The following is a 26,982-nucleotide window of genomic DNA, read 5'->3' as shown; positions in this document are numbered from 1 at the left end:
AAAACGGAGTAAAGTAATCCTGATCATTACTTTACAAGAGTCCATGCATCAGAAATTGAAAGGATGTGAAGGCTTTCAAACTGCTTTAAACATTTGGCATTAGATGCACAACAGACACCCAGCTTAAAGTAAACCTAGAATAGGAAGTCAGCAGTGTCGCAGTCGCGGCAGTGAAGTGGTTTATTTTTTAAGCCTTAAAGGCCCTTAACCATAAAACACTGGATCATATTAAAAAATGACAGGAAGCAATATGTCACCTTTCCCTGTGTCTTTTCAGAGGCACGAGTTCCAAAAATCAAATATATAACTCGCGTGGCATTGTCATTTTGCAGCCCACACATCCACCTAGTTGAGTGCAGTCGACGGTGTCTCCACCACTTACAATGCCGCCTTTGAAGCCCACCGTGTCGCACTGCTGTTTCACACTAGCTGAATGCACCGTGATGATCTCTTGAAAGGGAAATGTAACACAAAGATGCAACGCGGTCCTCGCCCCCGGCTGAGAAGTATCCACTCAATCAAAAGTGACTCCACACACCCCTAATCACATCATCTCCTTTCTGCTCACATGTCGCACGGAGCCGAAGCTCTTTTGGATGGGAACAAGTGGAATCAATTAGACTGGTCAGATCCTACAGCAGCTGTTTTGTAATAAGTGGACAAGAGTTTGGGTATCTCTGAGCTGTATATGAGCTCTGTTTCAGAGGTGGGAATTGTCAGAGAGACAACGATGTGATACTATCAGGACATTTGGGCCATGATATGATGTAATTGCGAGACTTTGTGATACAGCAAGTATTGTGATTTGATTGAGCAACACATTGGGAGCCATCCTCACCTGATAAGTCTGGACCTCTTCCTGCAGTGATGCAAGATAAGAACAAGATCTTGTGCTATGTTATGGAATTCAGAAGCAATGACATCAAAGTATATATATATGTATATTAAAAAAATTACTGACATAATACTGCAACAGTTGGAACCAATGCTTAAACATATCACAGTAGTACAATGCATTTTCCAACCGCCACTACATGTACTTCTAAGCTACTTTTGCTCAGGAAAATAAGGCTGTCTTTGACAAGTAAGGCTTGGATGAATATAGAGCACCATTCAATCTTTGATGAATATCAAGCCATTTTACAGAGCCCACATCTCTCTGCTGCACAAGATGCAGACTGATTGCAGACAGGGCACTGGAAAGGCTGTTACCTCCACACCACCACTGAGGCCTGCTTTGCATTCAACCCTGATTTGGCACATGGGCCACATGGACAGTCCAGTACGGCTCTTACAATACCAGCCCATAAGCAATTTCCGTCTATTAGCCGAGGTTTATACATTGATTTTGCAAAATGTCTTCAGGTATGAGGTTAATACACAGGGACAGGCTCTACATGGGAATGCATTTATTTTGTTTTTCATTCTTCTTTGTGATTAAAGTGCTAAGTTAGTGTTAATGCATGGGTGCAGTTAATACATTTTTTTTATTTGAATAAAACGCTGTCCAGCGGTTTATACACAATGTGCTAATGGAAAATTACCGTCCTATGCTGTAAATGCAGCTAATTGGGGAAAGAGATGAGGGATTGTGAGTGGATGGACCTTCTTTCAGATTAGGCATTACGTAACCCATACTGGGAACTCAATTCAGCCTGGGGCAGATTTTCAGATGAGGATTAATATTAGCTCAATGTATTTTTTTACACTCCACTGAATGTTATGTTTGCTGAATAATATATTTTACTCAAGGCCAGGTTCTAATCTCATGAAACCTGTAAAATGGCATCAGCCGACATTTTTTTTAATTCAGGTTCTTTCTGTGCTCCCAGGGTTGCTTGGTGTGTAAGATCACTCAAGTGAGAGGGAGAGAGAAATGGATAGTGAAAGAGAGAGAGAAAGAGAGAGAGAGAGAGAGAAATAGATAGAGAGAGAGAGAAAGAAAGAAAGAAAGAAAGAAAGAAAGAAAGAGAGAGAGAGAGAGGGAGAGAGAGAGATGTGAATAGCATGGGTTGTTTATCAGCCAGTTCCCGTGGTGATGCCACTCAGAGCGGTTCTCTGGCCAACAGTGCCTCTGCTAGGCAGAACAGAGGCAACATCACACTACTGTAGAAGTCCCTCCCATCTGGGCTGACCTGGACTCTAACAAGCTGTCAGTCAAACTGGGGCACCTCCCAGCAGGCAGCAGATGGCTAGTTCTATTCAATGGTTCTAGATCTGTCCGAAGGGAGAATTCTCAGCAGAAACACCTGGCTTACCTGTGCTAGGTGAGTGGGAGTCGGCTCCGAAGACATGGCCTCGTTCTGGACAGTGTTCTGCTGCGTCAGTTCCTCCTCCTGCTGGCGGTTCTTCTCCACGTTGTCATCATCGTCCAGCTCGTCCAGACTCTGAGAGAGGAGAACAACAAACAACACACGTGAAGCAATGAAACCAATGGAACCTGTTAACTTCCAGCAACATGGAGTCTCAAAGACAGCAGTGATTGGTGAGCTGTGCAAAGATTTCTTTGGGAGCTTTCAGGACTGATCAATACGTTCATTGGAACAGATAAACACGCCGATCACTATGATAACTCCGGTCTTTCTGACCTCTGTTGGTTCATGGAGGTAGAGGTCCAGGACCTGAGGATGAGGTTAATTTTATATTATGTGTCTTGTGACTTGAGTATATTCCCCCATGTTAACTGAACTGAATGACAGAAGACGCACCCCCCCCCCCTCGCCCCCATATGAACAATAAAGTCCCTTTTCTGGTTACAGATGCTGTTTGTCATAATCAAATGCTCACGTCTGCTAGTGTCAATTGTTATTTTAGTGTTCCTCCAGGAGTACTGATGTAATCCAGCATTGTGACCTTGAGCAACAGGAAATGGAGTCTTCAAACGTGTTTCCCGTCCAAGTTTGTTCTTGGGGGAATTTTTTGGGAACTGGCCCACTCTCCCAGTAAACAGGGGAGGGTTAAAAAATTCTTGGTCTGACAGCAATGAGCACATTTCCTGATTGTTTTTCTTTTCTGGAGCGCACTTCCTCAATATCAGCGCTTTATCTCTGGCTGTGTTTGGGTCTCGCTGACTGCGCGCCGGGCGGCTAACGCCACGTCAATGCTAATAGTGGAAAGAGGGGGAGAGTTTGGAGAGGGTGAGAAAGAGAGAGAAAGAAAGCAAGAAAGAGAGAGAAAAAGACGTTGCCTTTGCAGACACAAACCAGCGTTTCCTGTTTCACACTGCCCAGAGGGAACTAAAGAAGGTAACGCAGACATTGGGTGGGTAAAAATAGCAGTGCAAGGCCAAGGAGGAATGCAATCATTTGCAAAGACTTTCCTGCTAGACAATTTATCAGCACTCCTGGGGATAAGCCAGACTCTCACACACACACAAATACACACAGAAACACACACCCAATGAGGCAAAACTCGAAAATGCTCGGCTGCCAAGCCCACAGATACAAACACCCAGTGACACACTGAGCATATTAAAACATAACTACAGATAGGTGCTCCGTCACCCGTAGCTGCGTTTGGGTCGCTCGATATTTCCAGACAGGTTCAGCTGTGACAAGCTCAAGCATGCACGCACGCACACACACACACACACACACCAGACATGCACACAGATGTGACTGCAGGCAGACAGTCCTTGTTTAGTTACCGAGCTGTTCCCAGCGGGAGCATTACACTCAGTCTGCAGCTTCCTGTTTGACCTCGCAAAGAACTGGGGGACGTTCAGGCCGATCACACGTGCCAAACTGGAGCCACAACCAGCCTCCCATCTCTAGTCTGCACCGTTCTGTAGTAAACCACCTTCACACATAAGTCAGGCCAATGCGCTACTCCTAACCATCCCTCTATGCCCAGATATGAGAACGTACAAATGACCACCTAATCAGTCCTTACGCAGAGTCCGCTCGTGCTGATGAAGTGAAGTCTGGTTTCAAGCAGGACTGGGGAACATGTGGTGACTATGATTGGGTTTGCTTTGGAAGCTCAAGGGGCCAGGGAGTCTGTCTCCCCCCTCCTCTCCACTCACTCACTCACTCACTATTTCACCTAAAATTGCCTTGCATTTTTCACATTCCATAGAAAGCAGCGGAGATGGTGAACAGAGCCTTTTATGGACTTGTGAGTGTATGTATGTGCGTGTGCTTGTGTGTGTGTGTGCCTGTGTGTGTTGGAGAGCGTTCTGCATCCCTCTCCTCCTTCATCCATCTCCAAGCGACTGGTCGGAGGCAGGGTGAGGAGGGGTGGGGAGGGCACAAACACTGACATGAATAATGAAGAAAGCTGTTGGAGAAGTATCAGAATTCCGCATCTCACACACACACACACACACACACACACACACACACACACACACACACACACACACACACACACACACACACACACACACACACACACACACACACACACACACAGACAGACGCCTGTCGTCTCCTCACACTCCCCTCTCTGAGTTCGCTGCCAGCAAAAAAGGCCTTTGGTCAATCATAATCACTCTGCTCATGAAGCAACAAGAGAAGATATAAAGTGGAAAAGTTAGTAGGAAAGACTCCTGTTGCCAATCTTTTTTTTTGTGTGTGTGTGGGGAGCGCACCTTACAGAAACCTTATAGTTTGGAGAGTAAAGCTTTTTGTGTGTGATAGAAGAACAAGTACAATTTTCTTGAATAATAGTCAAAATGTGATAAAAGTAAAAAAGTCCAGTAGGGTTTTGGCTACTAACTACTCCACTATCTTTGCCATCTGAGGCAGGAAACAGACTGCAGCTCAAACATGACCGGTCAGACAACTAACAAGCCCAACACCCAGGCACCCAGCACCCACTTTAGAGGGGCTTTAGAGGCGGGGAGGGGGGCAGTATGGGGTCATACGGGGACACGCACTGTCTGACACATTCTGACACAGGCGTGTGTGTAAATGGTTGTACGTGTACAGTGTGTGTGCGTGTGTGTGAGTGTGTGTGTGTGTGTGTGTGTGTGTGCGTGTGTGTGTGTGTGTGGGTGAGTGTGTGTGTGTGTGGGTGAGTGTGTGTGTGTGTGTGTGTGTGTGAATGTGAATGTGATCCACAGAGAAGTGGCTGACACTGACATTCCTTCCTTTTCCTGTTTACAAAGCAAGAGGCCGGACTGAGATGTGTTGGGGAGTGGGATTGTGTGCAGAAGTGTGAGTGTGTGAGTGTGTGCGTGTGTGCGTGCGTGCGTGCCTGCGTGTGTGTGTGTGTGGGGGTGGGAAGAGAGGTCAGTGAGGTTGCGCGTGAGGCCTTCACCTTGAACAGGATGAAAACGTTCAGACGTTCAAACAGAGACAGCAAACAAACGTGCTCCTGCTTGCGAGGAGTCTTTGAGTTGCTCCATCTGTGTCCGTTTCTGCTGATTTGAGCAAAGAATGCATGTGAGAGTGTGTGTGTGTGTGTGTGTCTGGAAATTCTTGTCCCCTTCGGTTGGAAAAAAACGGAGCCCCTATTTGTCACACTCAGCTCTTCACTCTTCACCCCTGGCTGCCACTGCCTGTGTGCTCATTTGACTCGTCAGGCTTGACATGCGTCTCCCGCATGGAGACTCACTCTCTTATCCAACCACTGCCGCCACCGCCATCTCCCTGCTAGCGCTTTCCAACACTGACTGCACTGAAATAGGAGACGTGAAATTGCCTTGACAGCCGCAGCAGATAGCACATTTTTACAAGGACAGGTAAAGTCAGCTGACGGATAGAGTTGCCCGAAACCCAGCGTTCAGTTGAAAAGTACACTCTTTGGTCTGCGGTTAGACTTTACTTTTATGGCAAGTTAATAATGTAGGCCACCACAGGGAACGAAAGAGGGGGGAGCAGTTTGTGCTGAATCAGCAGAAGTCAAACACCCTTGCAGAAACTCTGTCTGGATGGGGGTTATTTTATGACGGCCGCTGATTCCTACCTAATGAATTTCAACCATGTGCGGGCCCTGACATGATTTCATAACACTCGTTACACTCGCGGTGAGGGATGAGAGGAATTGTTGGCATGTGTGATCTCGTTAGCGTGTTCATCCACACACACACACACACACACACACACACACACACAGTCCGGTCAGTTTATAATAATAAACAGATGCCACAGTCCGCTAAGCTCCGGCCGGCTGTGCCCGGAGGCGGACGTTAATGGCTCCGGTGCGTTAATCACCTACTGCCTCACCGCCCACACCCCTCGCCTACCCCACCCCCACCGCTCCGCCCCCCATAACCAGGAGTTCATTTAAATGAGGGATTATCAATCCATGGCGGCCTCTAGTCGACTCCAGCACTGCCTCCCCCCTCCGCTGGTGCTGGCTTGTCCGTTAATCACCACTGACTCTCGACCTACCCGTTGTTCCACCTGTCCGCCCAATTCACAGCGTGAGCGCCGGAGCTCGGAGGCGTTAGACCTTCTCTGCCACGGAAACAAAGGCCAATGCTGTTCCTCGCCCAGACTATTCTCCTGTACAGAATGCACCAAGGGCCTGCCAAGCCAAGGTGATTTCTTCTCAGCGTCTTGATACAGGATTGTGTTCACTGCTGCTATTTGTTTTGATACAAACAAGGGGATTTGAACGGCTCTATTATGACTGTGAACTGTGCTGTGTGACACGACCTAGATGTTATCGGATGTTATGGGACCACATACATACACACATCCACAGAAACACACCGGAGTCACAGACAAGTCAGGTCAGTGAGCCAGGAAGGAAGCTGATTACTGGGTCTACACAGCTACACAAAGGGCAAACACACATACACCAAAAAATCCTGTCTCACACAACACAATTAAGAAGTGAACACACACACACTACCTCAAAATTTTATGCCAAGCCAAGAAACATGGACACTACAAACATAAGTAGTCATTTCACCATAAAGGCACACACACACACACACACACACAGTGTGAGTAGCCACACACTGCTGTGCTAGGAGCTAGAAGGAGGTGTTTTTGGCAAGCACACCTCCACCATAAAGCATCTTTACCCCAGTCTCTAAAAACCCCCGCTGTCTGGATTTATCGCCAGTCAGTCGTTGTCCAGGTCACACTCTCCCTCTCTCTCCATCCGGCTCTCTCCCCATCCCGCTTTCTCCCCATATATCTCTCTCTCTCTCCCTCTCTCTCTCTGAAATATGTTATTCTTTCATTTCTCGGAGCAGCACACATTCCTCGAGAAAAAGCCGAGGAAGAGGATATCTCTGGGAAAGAGGTCAGTGGAGTCTCGTCAGGAGGGTTCGGATCTCGTGCTGCGCTGCGTGTTGCGGGGCTCTGGGCAGTTCAAAGGCTATTGGCCTGCTCTGGCTCCTGGAACTCCTGACCTGATGCAGGGGAAGAGTTTAAATCAGCCTTTATGGCGAGGGCTTACAGCGCTCAGCTCGACTTCGGAGGCCTCACTCAAGGCGTACCCTTTGATGCATGGGTGGTATGGGAGCAGGCATTAATGCCTGTCAGAGGCCGAGTAGCAAGCCTTATGTTGCGTCCCGCCACGGAGGTCTATCATTTTAATAATCCAGCCCTCTGGAAATTCACACTGCTTGTTGCTAGAGCTGTGAAGGATTAGAGCACACCGACTCTGCTGTGGTTCGGTGTTTGACCATCCTCCTCTATGACCTGTGTGCTTCGCTGAAGAATGCTCAAGAGGTTTCAGACTCACTGCCATGTATCATTACCCCATATTTAATGATGGGATGGGGCCCACCCCATAAGGATGCACCCCCTGCCCCTAATGGTATAAAAAGGACGTGCAGACAAAGAGAAGCTAGCTAGATAGAATCTTGACATCTTTGCTCCTGTTTGTAATGTTGGATTTCTGATGGAATAAATCTTATTTTTGCACAGAACTTTGCTGGACTCTTTAGCCTCTTCTTGAGTTCTTTATTTCAGCACTGATAATGGAGTAGTCATGGATAAGATATTCAGACTTAAATTCTGTCTCATGAATGAAAATCTGACACCACATAAGCTGTACCTAGAGGAAGTTACATAGAGATAGTTGTCTACTTATTCAGTAGCACTCGGTGGTACTCGAAGTTGTGACAGAGTACTCTGATTCAAACAGTCACACTGTATAAATTACCAGTGTAGTCAGTCGGCAATTTGGGTCTATTTGTTACTGCTGAGAACATTCAAAAGTCAACTCTATACCTAATAGACGTGAAATAGAGTAGGGTGCCAACAGCACACTCAAATGGAGCAATGCTGTATTGCCACCATCATGCAAAAGGCATAAACCATGCATCACAATATCATACATCATAGAGTCACCTGAGCAACAAGTACGGCAACTAGTGAACAACTGACCCTCTAATATTCTCCCACTGAGGAGAATACAGAGCATGCCATGATTAGATTGACTTTGTTAAAGCCTTGTATTGCAATGCTGCACAAAAGGTGATCTAGAACTCAAGAATGATTTGATTTAGTTTGGTGGATTTCCATTTGATCTGATTGGCTAAGAAGGCATGGAATGAGGTTTTGGTACAGAGGCACCATGGGGAAGGATTGCATTCATAGCTTGAAGCTTTTTCCTAAAATGGTAGCTTACATTCCACCCTGAAATACTTTTTCCCAAAGGATGCAAAAAAATACACTCTTATAACCCTGCTGCTAATTCAAAAGAATCAAACTCTCCAAATTCCTCGCCATAGCTCTTTGGCCAAATCCTTTCAGAATGTTAGCACACTGCCCCCCCCCCCCCCGCCCTCCGCCCTCCGCCCAGAAACCCTGCTTTTGTGAGTTATTCCCAGCACATTTATCCAACCTACTGAAAAGAGTAGCTCATTCTAGGGTGGAGACAGTGAAGAATGAGATGGCGGGCCAGGGAAAGGGGGATGAGAGAGAGAGAGAGAGAGAGAGAGAGATGCAGCCAGGGAGAAGTGGAAAGTCATTTCATGGAAGCGAGCAATTCTTAAATAACCCAAAGGACGCCAACTGAATAGGAAGACCAAGAGAATACATGCTTTCAAGTCCCCTGGTGTGAAATTTTATGAATGCATGAAATGTAGTGATCACTCATTGTTGCACCGTGCAATTTTCTAGTCAAATGGGGATATAACTAATTACATGGGTTTCTGTCTAATTCTTTGTGCAAACACAGAGGATGCCCATTAACCAAACTAGGGAAGCTACTGGAATTGAATCAATTTATTTCTATGATGACCAGCAGCTTTGATGCTTACTTTCAGGATGACGACAACTTTTATGCAGTGTTCCAATATGTCCGACAACTCCTAAGTGCTGTGTTATGATGAACACCACAGTTCCTTCTCAGCACCCTCCAGTCTATGGGTCTCATGGATCAGTCCTAGCACACTCGATGATTGACAGTGGCCAGCTCTTAACAGCAGCCAAGAAGGTAAACAGAACAGAGGTTAGAGCATTAGAAAGTCTTGTGTTAGTAACCCTTTGTATTTGACCAGGGAGGAGAGATAGCTCAGACTGCAAACACGAGCCTGTTCCCAGTTCACCCCACTGACTGAGATGTTCTGGAGACAAACACCAGGTCTATTCTTTCTGGCATTAGAATGACGCAGGACCTTCCACTCACAGACAAGGCCCTGGGCTCTGGGTTTATTTATAAGACATTTCTGCTATTTAATACAATTGTCTTGCTGTTCAATAGAATTTCAATGTTTTGCTGCTATTAGAAGACTTGTATTATACAAGGGCATCAAGTTTTCAGCGCAGCAGGAAAAACTTATTCAACAAGTACTTCAAGGTTGAGAGAAGGGCATTTCCTAATTAACCAATTTTAATGAAGCCATTGGAACTCTTGCCACTATTGCCAACAGTTTTTTTGTTTGTTTTCTTATTTCTGGTTAAATATGGTTACATTTGAAAGAATCCAGCTGCCATTGTTGGGTAGTCAGAAACTACATGACAGCCATCTCTGTGAGTGTTGGCAAACAACACCTCAATGTTCGCAGCCAAAGTCACTTAACCTCTGTCAGTGGTGTCGGCAATAAGGCATCACTGCGCCAGCTCATGTGAGTTATCTGTGACACGAGAGAGTGCTAGCCTTCAGCCAAATCCGTTTAACAGCTGCTCTGCTTCCTACCACAGATGAAAATGCCCCTGCCTGCAACCTAAGCCAGAGAGAGAGAGAGAGAGAGAGAGAGAGAGAGAGAGAGAGAGAAGCTGACAGTGAAATGGATAGGAAGAGAGGGAGAGAGTGAGCAACAGACAAGAGAGATGAATAGAAAAAGAGAATGACACAGTGACAGACGGTAGAGGGAGGGAAAGAGAGAGAGAGAGAGAGAGAGAGAGAGAGAGAGAGAGAGAGAGAGAGAGAGAGAGAGAGAGAGAGAGAGAGAGAGAGAGAGAGAGAGAGAGAGAGAGAGAGAGTCCCTCACATGAAAGCGGACCCTGGCTGATGTGTGTGGCGGTGTGGCGATGTCGAGGTGGCTGCGAAGGCACTTTGGAGCGGGCGGTGCGCTATAGCGAGCGAGCGCCCGGTTTGATAATGAATACTATCCCCGCGAACGCCAGCGCTAATGATACGCTGGTGAGGCAGACGGGGCCGCTGCAGCAGCAGGGAGCCCTACCACTGTTTTGTCTGCCCTCTTAATCTTGTTTGTGCCCCAGCAGTGAAACCCACGTTTCCGCTCGGCGCCTTTCCTTCCGAACGCCGTTCCGTACCACTCAAGAGTACAGCCCACTCCGGCACAGCATGTCCGCTTTGGAGATGTGAATGCTTTAATAGCCAGCATCCCTCTGCATTCCCCCCCCCCCCCCGATACAGCTAACCTATTTACTCTATTGTTTTAAACTGGCCAGGAACTATGTGAGAAGATTAAACATGGTGTGAGGAAAGGACTATGAATCGTCTGTGCATAAGCAACCAGACGTCGATGGGGAAGATGCGAACAGGACTTCCATGTCTGCCTCTTTCCTCTCTCTCCCTCCACAGATGATAACAGGCATTATTACAGTCATCAGCATAGAGCTTTAGTGGCTCTTCCTGTCCTTAAACCATTCCCTCAGCTGTAGACTGCCTACATAGGCCCTAATTTTACAAAGGGCAACTGCCAAGTAGATTATCACCTGCAGCAGCTTAGCAAAACAGGTGTGCTGACAGAATACAAAGAGAAGCACAGTGTGTTTTTTTTACAGTGTTTTTTTACAGTGTGTCACTTTTTTACATTCTAAATACTCCATGCATTCCTCGATATGCTACATTATAAAATCAACTGGGACATCATGTTTATTGGGAGATATGAAGTTTGCGAGCACAGCTTTGGTAGATCACTTCCACAGAGACTTACTCTCTCCCTTTCAAATGGCTTTGCAGCTCGGGAATCTCTGGCATTCGCATACCGCCTTATCATCTGTCCAACTCCTCCACCTGCCACTTCAAACACCAGCGGCTCCGGCTTGTCCATCTTTTCAGGAACTGACATCGCTCGCACCGTGCGTACAAATCATTTAAGGGAAGCTGAGGAGTTCAGCCAAACTTGGATGCCTAGCAACCGGGGCTTGAGAGAGACATCTAGAAGGGGAGGCAGGGGCGAATGACAAACCCACCCCCGTCCTCACACAACACACACACACCTTCCCACCACCACTGAAACAGTGGGCTATTGTGTCAGTAGTGAATCGACACAGCAAACACACACACACACACACACACGCAAAAAGAAAACAGCGCACAACAAGCACGAGATTGGCTCAGGAGTGGGGGACAGAAGATGGAGGGCGGCACGCAAGCAACGAAGGACCCCGCAGCGCTTAACTAAGAGAAAAGCCATCTGTTCTTCCTTGCCGCTTTGATTGGAGGTTTATCTAACGGAGCGGCGGTCCACCGGCAGGCCGGAGCCCAGGCTCAGGCGCTTCTCAGGCCGAGCTCTATTGTGCGGGGAGAGAGGGGGCCCGCCATGCTTTTTTGGCTGCCGCAGCCGCCGTGCCGATTCTTGGCTGCCGCTGCTGCCACCGGGGCTCATTCAGGCTGTGTGTGTGTGTGTGTGTGTGTGTGTCTCTGCTGCTGCTGCCACCGGGGCTCATTCAGGCTGTGTGTGTGTGTGTGTGTGTGTGTGTGTGTGTGTGTGTGTGTGTGTGTGTCTCTGCTGCTGCTGCCACTGGGGCTCATTCAGGCTGTGCTCAGCTCAGGGACTATTCCAGTTTCACGGAGCCATCAAAAGAAATACTAAAGATACCAGGCAGAGCAATAAAGCCAGAGAGAGAGAGAGAGAGAGAGAGAGAGAGAGAGAGAGAGAGAGAGAGGGAGGTGTAAAGGAAGAGAAAGAATAGTAGAATGGACAGAAAGGAGAGAAAAGAAAAGAATGAGATAGCATTGCTGCCTTTCCACTTCTAAGAGCCCATTCTCTCAGGGCACTTACCAAGCCATTCAGGGGAGTCTGAGGTACCTGGTCAGAATGGCTTGTTTAACTCAACACGAAAAATCACCAGCCAAATGTAATGTGATGCACACATTTCTGTATATATTCCAAAGGACCCTCATTCTAAATAAACCCATCAAAGTCACATTGTGCATCACACATCGAAACCGTTGATTTTAAATATATATTGCCATACAAGCAATTGCCATACATGCGTCTTCTATTTAAAACCTAAATCACCATACAAGTTAGTCCATATATATCTGTGACACTAACAGAAAGACCTCAGTAGTTTTCTGTGTGTGTGTGTGTGGCCAGTGCTTCTGGTGATGACTGAGACATGGTGTGGGCATAGCAGTAACAGCCTGGAGGCACCTGATGGCACTGCCTCTCCACCAAGCTGAGCTGCTCCTGAGACTGCACACCACACACACACACACACACACACACACAATAGCCTCCAGCCATCCCCCGTCACCAAGCCCAAGAGGAGGCCAGGTCTCAGATCACATCTTCCCACCAGTGCCTGCTTCTGGAGTAAGAGAGAAGAGGAGAATGTGTTACAGTCTGGAGAGGTGGCCAGTTACTTTCACCTTTTCTCTCTCTCTCTCTCCCCCCTCTCATTTCCCTTTTACTTTGATGTATGTGAACACCAGGCCAGAAGTGAAACATTATGGAGAGAGAGAGAGAGAGAGAGAGAGAGAGAGAGGTAAAGAGCATGTTGATTATAAGGGATCTGGTAGCATAAACCACAGGCTTTCGAGTGAGCTGAGCTCCAGACTTCAGAGATAAATAGTGTGTCGTGTCCACTGTTATCATCCCTCATCATCCCTCTCTGAACACTCCAAAGGGTGAAACTCCACCCTTGTTACACAAACTGCATCCAACACACACACACACAGTCACTCTCTCTACACAAACTACATCCAACACACACAGGGTTTCAATTCTGTGCACACCACGCACACAAACAAAAGCTCTGCCACATCGTTCATGACATTTTTACAAAGCAGGATATTCAAGAAGCCTAGCAGCATCTTAATTAAATACAAAATGCCTTTGAGCTACCAGCCATCTAAGAAGACAGGCCACCTTGCAGTAGTAAAACAATGCTTATGAAAGAGCCAAACCTGCATCCTGAAATTAAAATGACTAATAAGATTAGGGGTAAAGAGAACAAAAAATCTGTTTTTTAGTGCCTCTGAATTCAACTTTTATATTCTTCTGATATTCTGACAAACCTCTTATGCACTAAAAACTCCACAATAGGGCCATGACCATACAAATACATTACTCAAATACATTCAAGATGCTGTCCTCAACAATCCAATCCAAAACACTCACTTTCAAATTCAGCTCTCCCCACGGTCCTCTAGTGGGCCGTTCAGTGTGAGCTCAAAAACCTCTCGTGTTCGGACACGAGTCCTGGCTCTGTAGATGGACGGTAACCCCAGTGGGATGGACGGTAAACACAGTGGCTTGGACCAATCTCGCAACTACAATCTATCAACACTCTTGCTTCAGAAGCACGGAAAGGGAGGGGAGTTATTTGATTGGCCGTTAAGCTCAAACTTCAAAAACCTTTTGGCAGAATCGTGGACTGTACTCAATCTCAAGTCCAGTGAGGATGATGTGCATGTTCACACACACACCCAAGTGAGTTGACCCATCGGCCTGGAGTGGTTCATTTACACAGAAATTTGAGAGAATTTAATATAACTGATAGCATCTGCCATCAGCTCCCTTTGGCTTTACACTGATATTTACATCAGTTAATCACATTATGAAGAGGTTCAAGAGGATGCCTGAACGTAGCGCAACATGATCACCCCCCAACCCCTCGACTGAATACAGGAACGCTAAGGTCACCTAAACAGACCACGCACACACACACGCGCACACGCACACGCACACGCACACGCACACGCACACGCACACACACACACACAGTACACACAGTGAGTGTAAGTGGCGGGTCACATCCCTGGGCAGGCGCTGCCCTGAGGCAGCTCATTCAGCAGTAACACGACTCATCCTCATCCATTCATTTCCTCCACAGGCTTCCAGAGACGAGAGGAAGAGAAGAAGAGAAACAGAGAGGGAGGAGAGGAGAGGAGAGTAGAGGGGGAGCCCCTCGAAAACAAACACTTACATGGAGGGAGAAAGAGAGAGAGGGTAAAAATGATGGGAAGAGAAAGGCTAGAAGAGACATGGAGAGAGAGATAGAGAGAGAGAGAGAGAGAGAGAGAGAAAGGGAGAGAGAAAGAGAGTAGGAAGGAAGAATGAGTCAAGGAACAAAGTCAGATGGAAAGTGTGCAAATAAACAGAGAAAAAAAAAAGAGAAAGAGAGAAAGAAATGCGTAACTAAGCCTGAGAGGATAACTTTTGAGGCACAGAGCAGAGTTGTCAGAGAGGGTTTGTGCAAGTTGGTTTATAAACACAGACCAAAACGGAGCACAACACCACGTTTGATGGATCACACCAGGCGTGGAGGTGGCCACGGGATCTCTGCGGCCATCAAAACAACGACAGAACACTCTGGATCCAGCGTTTGCTTTGGCATAGGCCTGCTGTAGGGGAAGGGGCGAGGGTGCGCGTGCGGGGGGTGGGGGGGGGGGGTTCTGATCTCCTCCTCCTCCTCTCTTTCTCTTTTTCCCTCTATTCCTCTCTCTGTCTCTCTCTCTCTCTCTCAGCAAGGAAAATGAAGAGCAGACACAGATAAATAAAATCAGCTGCTTTTTTAAAATGTGATTCAGAGGGGAGAAAAACATAGCCTGGATAAGTGATGACATTTGTGTGTGTGTGTGTGTGTGTGTGTGTGTGTGTGTGTGTGTGTGTATATATGTGTACGAGAGAGAGAGAGAGAGAGAGAGAGAGAGAGTGAGCGATTAAGTGAGTGAGTGAGAGTCTGACTGTGTGTGCGAAGAAGTGTGTTTGAGTAGATAATATTATTATTCTGTTTGCATGTGTTTAACAGAAAGACAGAAAAATGACAATGTCTGTATGTGTGGTGCATATCATCCACGTGTGTGCTAGTTAAGTGTCTGTTCGCATGGCGGTGTGTGTGTGTGTGTGTGTGTGTGTGTGTGTGTGTGTGTGTGTGTGTGTGTGCGCCTGTGTATTTAGGGGGTAACTGGTCAGACTGCTATGGAGGCCTTTTGTGGAGGCTTGGCTGCCGCTCAGAGAAGGAAGCCGACAGCAGCAGCTCCTGGCTTGGGAGGCTGGGGGTTGGGTGGGGTGGGGTGGGGTGGGGGTGGGCTGGGGGCCTCACGGCCGCAGTCTACCGATGTAGTGGTGAGGATCCAGAGGACACGAGCGCAGGGATTTGGGGGCCTGTTATTCTGCACAGCCGCCGGAGAGCCACCCGCGAGCCAATCCAAACCCACAGCAGAACCTTAATGAAATGTCAACAGCCTTGCGGTGAGGGGCATCTGGTGGAGATGAGAGGAGACGAGAGGAGAGAGAGAGAGACAAGAGAGAAAGAGAGAGAGAGAGAGAGAGAGAGAGAGAGAGAGAGAGAGAGAGAGAGAGAGGAGCACTGAGGATGATGGGAAGAGTGGGAGCACTGGTACTTCCTAGAGAGGTACGAGAGAGACAGAAGTACCAGAGTGATTGCTTGGGGGTGATTGAAGTTGTTCTGAATTTCAGCGTGTGTGTGTGTGGGAGGGTGTGTGTGTGTGTGTGTGTGTGTGTGTGGGAGAGTGAGTGTGTGGAAGAGGGGTGGGCTGGAGATGAGAGAGTGAAGCAGAGCGAGTGCCTGAGCTCAGGGGCGACTTTACTTCACCTCCTCTCTGTTCTGACTCGTTCTCATCATCATCATCTCTTGACTCGTTCTCATCATCATCATCTCTCTCTCTCCATCACGGTCTCTGTTTCAATCACACCATCTACTTTTCTCACACACTCAAGTTTCTCTCTCTTCACCTATCATCATCTCTCTCTCTCTTTCACACCATCTTTGCTACCATCACATCATCTCCCTCTTTCACACACACAACTCTCAACTCAACTAATCTCTCTGTCACACTCAGAGCTGGACACACACGCACACAGTCACCATTCACTAGCCCATAAAGCATTCACATGCGAGTCCAAAGATAGGAGGGAAAACAAATGCTTTTTTTCTCTCCCCCTCCCTCCTTTTCTCTCTCTCTCTCTGGCTTTTTTAGACCTTACTAGGTATTTTGAGCCCTGAATGCCTCCTGACTGTGAACAAGGGGTAATGCAACAATCCCCAGGCCATTCTGACTGTGGGAGAGAGATCCCTCTATTCCAATCGCCTTCTCTGTTCCTTCCTGCCTCTCCTATGAGCTACTGTTTCAGCTACCGCTGTGAGACCCGCATAAGCTTCTGATATGCAACAGTGAAGCTTGTCCACACAAACAACCCACACAGACTGAAAAGATAGTGCTGGAGATGTGCACTGTTTGGCATTAGTTTTGGTAACAGTATCCTGGTGACGGTACAGTGCAAAGGATCAAAAACAGCAAAACATCCCTGCACGCACTACCGTAATATCAAATGAACGCATCTAAATAATATTGAGCAGTGTTTGAGTTCTAATAGGATGATGAGTCAAATGATTAGGCCCTGATGTTATTGTACAGTTCAGGCAGTCCCTGCTCTAATAAAGTGTCTGAACTTGACCTTTGAACCAGGCTGAGGTCAGACGTGCCTGTGAGCCCTCCGCTCGCGTTCAGTTGGTGACCTTTTCTTGGACAAACTTGAGACATTTAAGCAAGGGCTCTTTAAATCTTACAACAGTAATAAGAGAAAGTAATGGCCATCAGCAGGCTTTCCATGGCATCATTAGGAGCCAGCCCAGGGCTGCTCTTCAGCCCATAAAACACATCTTAATTGGACTCCAGCGTCTTCCGGGCAGCTGGCATAAAGCAGCGTGCCTGCCTGGCCTTCACAAGGACTATTCTGCCCAGGAAACAGAAGGGCACAAAAGTGGGCAGTGCCAGCCTTGGCTATGTCATCGAACCAGCAGATCAACTAGTGATCCCTTTAAATGAACACAACTGCCAAGGCTAAAGAAGAGAGGGGGGTAGGGGGGTGGGGCTGGCATTCCTCAAGTCAGACAAAGACAGGAAGGAAAGACGTTAAAAAAGACATAAAGATAAGCATGGGCCATGTTGCTGGGGGCTCACAGAAAATAGGCTTCTCTGTGGTCCTATAGAAAACGAACGAGCTTCCATTAACGTTCCTCTCTACATGAGCACATGATCTCAGACTAAACCCACATGAGTTATACATCTTGCTTGTTAAAATCATGAATTAAACCATAAAATGTTTTATGCATTTAGCATTAAAATCTCCTTGTAGCTCAAAGACAGAAAATGCTCATGTTGTTCGGTCAAATTGCAGCACGTTCAAATGCAGTCGGTGCAGTTTGTCAACAGGCCAACTAGAATGACAAGTTATGATAAGATCAGATCAGTTAAGAGACTACTAGATAATCTGTCAATGTCACCTTTGCTTGTATCCCAACATGCTTTGAATGAAACAGGAAGTAAAACTCTGTTTTCTATCACAAAAACAATAAATAATGTGTTTTGATGATGGTGGTAAAAGTCACGGGCAAAATTAGGATCAGTGCACTGCAATGATCTAAGCTTTTAGGTAAAGAGAGCATATTCTCCTATGCGTGGGGCAAAGCACTGCCTAATTCAATTATATGTTACCTCTTAAGCACCCCCAATTATTTGATAGCTTTAAACTCTATTTGCTGCAATCCGGTGAATTCCAAATGGAATCCCGCACACAGAGGGCTTTAGCAGACTTCAAATGAGGCAACAAGTACCCGCCAGCAACGAACTACAGGAACAAAAAAATAGAAAATGCTGTGCCTCTCCTGCGGCTTGCTTTCTCCTTCACACACACACACAAACACACACACACACACACACTGATTGGATGCTAGCACACAAACAGCCTGCACCGCTCTCACACGTTTTAGTTTGAAAGTGCTGAGCTGTAATCTGGCCCATGGGTTACAGAGTTGTCTTGCCTGAACAAGCAGAACCCCTCACACACACACACACACACACACACACACACAAACACACACACACACAGACATGCACACACACACAGACCCACACGCACAGACACACAGACACGCACACACACAGACACACACACAGACTCACACACACAGACACACACAGACTCACACACATACAGACACGCTCACCTGCAGCCTGTTGCCCAGACACTCCTGCAAACACTCATCACCAGATTAGGGCTGGAAGCCCCACACAAAGGGTGTAGGAGCAAGTCTCCACCCAGTATACCACTACAGGTAACCTAGGGTTAGGGTTAGAGCTAACCCTACGGGCTAACGCTTAGCAATTAAGAATTAGGATTTCACATTCACACACATGATTTAACTTTGTGTTATTCAAGTGTTGATGATGATGACGCTGTAGAGTATTTGCATACAGTTAAGACTAGTCTACTTTCTAGTTTTACAAAGTGGCTCCAAGAGCTCCATTTTCTTCTTCCTACTTCCTTCTTTTCTTCTAGGCCAACAATGTATGTGTAGGTATCCTTCCAAACCAAACACCGACAACATGGAAAGTGTGTGTATGTGTGAGCGTGTGTGCATGTGTGCGCGCGTGTGTGTGTGTGTGTGTGTGTGTGTGTGTGTGTGTGTGTGTGTGTGTGTGTGTGTGTGTGTGTGTGCATACCACACACAACGATCAGGAAGGATTTTAATAATAATTCTAATATAGTCAGCAGAGACCAGAGGTTAGGCAAGGAGAGGGGGAAACTGCAGGGTGAGTATAAAAAAATTTCATGACTCCTTTACATAACTCTGTTTGCTTGTTTGGCAGGGTCTGTGTAACAGGATGGTGTGATGGACATATGCCATTTGGAGGCACTTCGAAACAGCGAATTCGCTGAGGTAGGTCACTTAAACAACAGTTTATAATTTTGCAAATATCCACATTGGCACGATCCTCTATTATGGTGCTACGGATATGCATGATCTGACAAGCCATCACCAACAATCGGAGTTTAAATGCGTGTGAGACGTTTGTAAGTACGCTAGGCAGCACGGAATGCCAGAGTAATTTAGTGAAATGTGTTTGAAACTTGTGTACTTGGCTCGAGGATAATTTGAAAAATATCCTTAGTTCTGGGAATCTTTGTTGGGAAACCAAGTGCTTTGTGAACATGACAATTGCCGAGACGCTTGAACTGGAAAGAGCTTCAATGAAGACAAAACAAGACTTTGTTATCGTTATCATTATTTCAACCCCCAAAAGCTAGAGAGAGTCTGATATTTGCCAATAGAGTAAAACCACCAAATGCATTTAGAGCCTTCAGCCGCAGAGTCATTCTTTTTTTTCCATCAGGTTAAAAAATGTGCCAGGATCCAGCTTCCAGTGAAAACTCTGCGCTTTGGACGACAAAGGGGCCAGACATAAATCTAACATGGCTGTGTCTAGCCTCTGGTGGAGCAGGTCCTAAAACCGAGCAAAGTAATAGCTTACCAAACTGCAATAATGGACTGAACAACTCAGCTCATGCCCCTGTAGTAAACAAAACAGACAGGAAGAGAGAGAGAGCCAGAGAGAGAGAGAGAGAGAGAGAGAGAGAGAGAGAGAGAGAGAGAGAGATAGAGAGAGAGAGAGAGAGAGGGAGGGAGGGTAGGAGATGCCTCTTTTTAAAAGACGCTCATCTTGTGTCACAGTGTTTACTGGGAGGAGTTTGGTGTGTCATTGTTTTCAGCAGAGTCAAGTTTTCTATGGAAGAATACTTCACTCTGAAGCAATTCTAAGAAAGCATAGTCACAAGCGCGCGCGCGCGCGCACACACACACACACACACACACACACACACACACACACACACACACACACACACACACACACACACACACACACACACGCACACGCACATGCAGCACGCGCACACGCACACACACACAATAGATGAAGACCAAGCACCAACATTTTCCCCCTTTTCAAAGCTTTAAAAAAAAGCCTCATTAATTGATAGCCACTTTGTCCCCAAACAGTAAGCACTCATTCATGCCTCTTCGAAATATTTTTCAGCTTTCAACCCAAAAGGAATTCATGCCTGCACGGCAATCTGTGAAGAGACTGTATGCCCTATCAACAGACAAACAGGCGTTCCAAAGAGAACAGAAGGAACGTTTGGAGGCAGAAGTTCAACCCTGTCAGTCACACACTGTAAATGTCAGCCCACAGAGATGGAGGACAAAACACACACATGGACAACACACACACACACACACACACGGACAACACACACGGACAACACACACACACACACACGATAATCGTTTTTCAAATGATTCTGAAGGACAGTTGCATAAAGCTCAAACATGAACCAAGCAACAGGACAAGGATGGAGGGACAACAGGAATGCTTTATCATCAGAAAAAAATATTTCAAGGAATGAAGTTAGCATTGCTTTCAACTTCCTTCCGTCATCCTTCCTTCAACTGTCTTCCTTTGGTAAATAGCAGTATTAGCCTAATCTCATTTTGTGCTAAGGGAGTGGTGAATCTACACAAAGCTGAAGATATGTCACCATCTAGACATAACAGTAAAGTTAACATGACATAAGGTGGGGGGGGGGGGGCTTACTTATATCTAGGCAAAGCACTGTCACTCAAATGAAGGTTCTGCATGCCGATGAAGGTTTTCTAGAATAGCTGGGTTAGCAGTTTTGCAAACATTCAGGAAACTTGACAAGACCACTACACTAAATCTAACCAACAAAAGACAGTGAATGACAATAGAAGCTGTTCAGTAAGCTATATTATCTGCAACAGAAAGGTTATTCACCATTTCTTTAACCTTGTTTTGTTGTTTCATTCTTGTGGCTGTCTATTCCGGTCAGCCGTTAGCAATGACTGATAAGGAAAATAATTCAGGCTAAATATGAGAGGACAGGTGTGGTTGTGAGACAGAGAGAGAGAGAGAGAGAGAGAGAGAGAGAGAGTGAGAGAGAGAGAGAGAAAGAGAGAGAAGGAAAGAAAGAAAGCGAGAGATACAGAGAGGGGGGGCTTTCACTCGGGGTGAAGAGAGAAACACCCATTCTGATTAGGTGGAATTCATAATGAATGAAGCCTATTGTGCTGGCTGCTTCAGACCAGAGTATAGGATTCAGCTGTGGATTAGGGATTGTGTCACAACATTCCCGTCATAGAGCACAATCTGGAGCGGTGGAGTATGAGAGAGAGTGTGTGTGTGTGTGTGTGTGTGTGTGTGTGTGTGTGTGTAGGTGGGGTGGCAGGGGGGCTGGTCTTCCTTGCGGAACAGAGTGGAACTTGACACACTGTCTTGGTGGATGGTCAGCCAATCAGTGTGTGTGTGTGTGGGTGTGTGTATGTGTGTCTGGGTGGGGTGGTGGGGTGTCACTTAATGGATCATGTTTCTAGAGACTTTTGTTGTAAGGAGACAAAAGCAGGTTTTTAGGTGATTAGGACATTCCTCAGCCATGACTCTGATCCACAGACACAGAGTGGTCTAAACAGGAACTCAACACACACACACACAATCCCTATCCTGGTGTAACACATGTGCAAGTCTCCAAACATGCAAACACAGACAGACAGACACACACACACACACACACACACAAAAACATGATCTGCCCTCACACAGATTTGAGTCACAGTGACACGACATCAGACACATTACATTTAGATAAACAGAAGGAATGTGGATGCTTATCTCCCGCCTCCCTTCTGGATGTCACAGGGATCAGTGCCAAACATTCCCATTAGGCTGCTCACCCTCTCACACACACAAAGCCAGATTTACAGATCACAAAACTACACACAAATAACCTCCAATCAAATAGGTCTAATCTCCAATCTCAAAAAAACACTGCAAGGCACACATTTATATATTATTTATATTTATTGTATTTATATACAACAAATAAAAAAGCAGGCAGACACCCCCACAAACACATAAAGAAGACTAAATCTCCCTCAAAAACATCTGAATATGCATTGTATCTTTCCAGCTTGCTGCTGTTCGGTTTCCTTAACCCCATTTCAGGAATCCCTAAATACACACGATGATAACATGGCAAGATGGTTTACAGTGGCCCATTAGGTTCAGTAAAAAATATCCTCTGCAAAATGTATAAACCAACATCCAAGAAGAGAACAACAGACTGAGAGAGTGATTAAGGAAAACAAATAAAACCGCATGCTCTTGAGTCATATCCCTGGAGTCCCCCTGGGCACGGGAAAACGACAATCAGCACAGGAAGACACATTAAGCACAGACCCCTGTGCAACACTCCTGAACCACAATCCATCACTTTCAATCAGCACTGACAAGCAGGCAGCCCTAAGGGACTAACAGCGGAGAGGAACTCAGGCACCTCTTAACCGAATTCCCAAAGACAAGTGAAGTGAGTGACCGCTTCCTCAAGCATTGTGTGTCTGTGTCTGTGTCTGTGTGGTTCTAAGTGTCTGTGTGTCTGTGTTGTTTCAAGTGCCTGTGTGTCTGTGTGTGTGTCTGTGTGGTTCTAAATGTCTGTGTTGTTCTAAGTGTCTACACAGTAGGATGAAAGAGGCTCCTGAAGCCATGCTACCTCTGAGGTGCCTGTAGTAGTAGGGCAACAGCAGGAGTGTGGAAAGAGCAGCGCAGGGCCAGAGCAGAGGAGGAAGGCCTCTCGGTGAGAGGCTAGTGTTTGTTATTTGTAGGGAAACTGGGGCTTTTTCCTCCCTGCAGGCTCCCACTCCCAGGCCAAGGCTGGGGAATGTGTTGCTGTCTGGACAAACAGTGGCGCTCCGGAGGAGCAAACAAGATGGCTGCTATGCTGTTGCTGGAGGAGCTATGTCCTCGACCTCTTGTCCCTGTGTGTCTGCACGTACGTGTGAGCTCCTCTGACTGTGTGTGTGTGTGTTTGTGTGTGAGTGTGTGGAAGTGGATTTATGGAAGTGTGTGTGTAGCTTTTGTAAGAGTTTGCACTGCAGGGGAATTCCCATTCTCGGCAACTGTCTGATGAAGTTACGGAGTACTGATTGTGATCACCCAATGGAGCAAGAACAGTCAACCCCACACAAACCAACCAAGAGGAAGTCCAAATGGGAGAAAGACAAACGGACAGGGGCTGTGCACACGAGAGAGAGAGAGAGAGAGAGAGAGAGAGAGAGAGAGAGAGAGAGAGAGAGAGAGAGAGAGAGAGAGAGAGAGAGATAGAGAGAGAGATAGAGAGAGAGAGAGAGAGAGAGAGAGAGAGAGAGAGAGAGAGAGAGAGAGAGAGAGAGAGAGAGAGAGAGAGAGAGATAGAGAGAGAGAGAGAGAGAGAGAGAGAGAGAAAGAGAGAGAGAGAGAGAGGGGCCAGAGCTCCCTGGCTCTGCCTTCTCCTCACGCTGTGAGAGAGTTCAGCAGGGTCAGCGACTTGGCGAAATCTGGTGCGGCCACAAAAACAAATCGTCGAAATCCAGCGTGGGACGCCCGCTTGCTCTTTAACCCCCACTAAATATCACAGCCCGCCGCTATACCTGTAAGCAACATGCAAACACACCAGGGGACTTCCTCAAACAGGGCCGAGACGTCTGGACACATAGGTGCCAAGGAGACGGAAAAACAAGCATTCGGCACTGCTTGACGGCATACATCACATGGTTGAGAAATAATAGAACGAAGACACAGAATACGATCTCTGGAGAGCCTAGCTGCCTTATCTTTATGGAGGTATAGCACTGCACAGCACAGGTGGTTGATAACCACCTTAATATAAAAAATAAAAACGCAAATCAATCAGCACACCCTCATCAAAGAGGAGCACTTGAGGGAACGAGGGAAAATGACGGGAGAGAGTGGGGAGCAAGACAGAGAAAGAGAGAAAGAGAGAAAAAGAAAGAGAGAGAGAGAGAGAAAAAGAACAGAGAGAATAAGATAGATGTGACACAGAGAGATAATAGGATAGAGAATGAAAGAGAAAAAGGAAAAGCGGAATGAAAATACAGAAACTGAAAGAGAGAAAGAGAGAGAGAGAGAGAGAGAGAGAGAGAGAGAGAGAAAGAGAGAGAGAGAGAGAGAGAGAGAGAGAGAGAGAGAGATTGTTGAAGAGAGAAAGTGAGGGAGTCCATCACATGTTATCAGGAAGGCCAAGTGGAAACATGTTGATCAGATTAATATGACTGTGGGAAAATGACAACTTCAGAACAGAGATTTAATTACGGGATAAAGACCGGCACCAGGGCAGGTTGGAAAACAAGGAGCTGCACGGCTTAGTAAGCACATCGCCCCTGACAGGCCATTAATACCCACTGACGGACTATGAGCACAGAATGTTTGGCCACAGGAAGGGGCGTGCCTTAGCCAGTCTGGCATCAGTGACTAAGAATGCTGCTGTAACTAAAAATAGGTTAAATGGGAATTTGAAAATTAAATGGGAATTTAACGTCTGATATCAAAGTTGGAGGGCAATGGCACGATACAGTGACCATACATCCACATCCTTGCCTTTGCACAGTGTCATTGTGTCAATAAGGGAGGGATCATAATGGACAATAAGTACACAGGCTAATATCTAACCTTTATTTACAACATCTCACTGTGTGAGTGAATTCCTGTGCAAAGGATATTAAAATATATCTTCAAAGACAACCAAAATTATTGTGTTAATGCTTAAAGAAGAGATAGAGAAGAGAGTCAGAAATGAAAACTTTAATGAGAAATGGACTCTTTGGTGGCATCATCAACAGTTGGCGTCTGGTAATCATCCTACTTCCACAGTGCAGATGGCTGCATGGGGTGCAGACAACTCTTTCCACGTGTGTGTGGACCTGTATCTGCCACGTCATGCTTTACAGTGGAGGGAGAAACAAAAGCATGTTGTTTGACTGGAGAGACACCGGGCAAGGAGAAGCAGGGCTGAACTACAGCATTAATTAGACCTGAGCTAGACAGGAAGTGAAAAGAGAGTGGAGAGAGTGAAGGTGAGAGAGAGAGAGAGATAGAGAGAGATGGAGAGAGAGCTAAAGAAAGAGTGAAAGAAAGCAGAAAAAGAAAGAAAAAAAGAAAGTCGTGCAGATGAGACAGAGGACAAGAGATAGATTGATAGAAAGAGAGTGTGAGTCAGTAAGTGAGTGAGAGAGTTAAAGAAAGAGTGAAAGAAAGCAGAAAAAGAAAGAATGAAAGAAAGAAAGAGTAAAGGACAGTTGATGAGAGAGAGAGAGAGTGAGAGATATGGGAGGGATGGGAAAATATCTGACTGCTTGCTGAAGGCATAAGGGAATGGCAGTAACAATCCCTCATTATCTACAAGCTTGGTATTTTTATTGAAGGTCTGTGCACGCAGCCGCAGTGCCAAGAGCCAGTCTCAACTCTCACTGGGAGACAACAGCAGGCCGAGTGGGAGAACCAGCCTTTCAGCATGTGATTCACCTGGCCGTGGGCGATGTGATAGCACGCCAGGCCTACGCTCCATGCACACACACACACACACACACACACACAGTAATTCACATATTACATTCCAGCCCCTGCTGCCTCATATGCAAAATTCATCACCTGAGCTACGGTGCACGAACACGCAGCACAAAAGCTTTTATTTATTATGTGGATTCCTAACATTTTTTGAGTATTTTGGGATTTGCCTGATGAGATGACGATACGTATTACTCATTGCTGTTGGGGTTTCGTGGGATAAACTATCTTGGATTTCTTCACTCCCTGTGATCAACATGTCAGAAGACTTTTTTTGCAGGCCCTCCTTAAAAACTCCCTGCAATGAGACATTGGACACCACCACACACTGCATGTGCGTTGTCCATTGATGTGTATTTAACGAGACTTCAGACAATAGTGCTCAAATGACAAAACACATTCACTGGAAAGTGAAATATAGGACGTGCTTGCTGGTTTGAGCAGAAACCAATCAGGCATTTGAACACGAACACACACACACACACACACAAAGCCTTGTGTGTATGTGTGTGGGGGCCATTGTGCACTGTTAACACCAGACCGTGAGTCACCCTTCCGTCTGGGGATCAAGCACCGACCAGTAGAGTTGCTGTGAAAGGTGAGGGGGGAGCCAGTGGCGCTGCTGGGAAAGGCGCCTCGGGCTCCGCACAGGCCAACTGGACAAGGCTGCATGACGTGGGAAAAGCAGACCAACGATGGACGAGGGTCGGAAAGGAGAATTGCCTGTAAATGTCAAACCGTTTCAAACATTTGGCACTGTCGGAAAAACATGTCCATCCATCACGTCTGCATCTGGTTCCTGGGCTTCTGTTGCTTCTGTTGTAGAGGGGGAACTGCTCTAATGAGTTATATCCAGGAAACAGGAAATTCAATTTCTCATGTTGTGAAAAGCACATGGAAGTGCTACGTTTCCACAATTGCAAACGGTTGGAAAAACGTTGATCCCTTGAGTGGATACTCCCTCTACAATCTGTTTTGATTCGTCTTGATTTCCACTTTGGACCCAAATACAAAATGATGGATCCCTCTCTGTCACTCCTTTTCTAATAAAGATAATAGACTGTGTTAGTTTTACTCTCTAAAAACACCCTCTAGTATGCAGTAGTGAAAATACGGCTAATTTAAGAGCCGAGGTCCATATGTTGACCGTTTGTTTATGACCCAATGTCACGCTGTTTGGGTTTTGCATGAGGACATTCCAAACAGGAA

General features: G+C 46.4%; 1 protein-coding gene across 1 annotated transcript in view; it reads right to left on the bottom strand.

Annotated features, from left to right (window-relative positions):
* The window catches only part of pawr (PRKC, apoptosis, WT1, regulator), a gene marked incomplete in the record, with an annotated part of 60,158 nt that overhangs the window by 21,041 nt on the left and 12,135 nt on the right, over positions 1–26,982 (bottom strand). The window contains 1 exon segment of the mRNA XM_076296780.1: positions 2,259–2,387. Within this exon segment, the coding sequence (XP_076152895.1) occupies positions 2,259–2,387 (129 nt within the window).

The sequence above is a fragment of the Alosa pseudoharengus genome, unplaced genomic scaffold, assembly GCF_046254945.1.
Source record: "Alosa pseudoharengus isolate Yale_2024_CS ecotype anadromous, Long Island Sound unplaced genomic scaffold, YU_APseudo_1.1 YU_APseudo_1.1_scf_20, whole genome shotgun sequence".
NCBI classification, from domain to species: Eukaryota; Metazoa; Chordata; class Actinopteri; order Clupeiformes; family Clupeidae; genus Alosa; species Alosa pseudoharengus.
The sequence above is the reverse complement of the archived record's forward strand: the minus strand, read 5'-3'. Positions and strand labels throughout refer to the sequence as shown.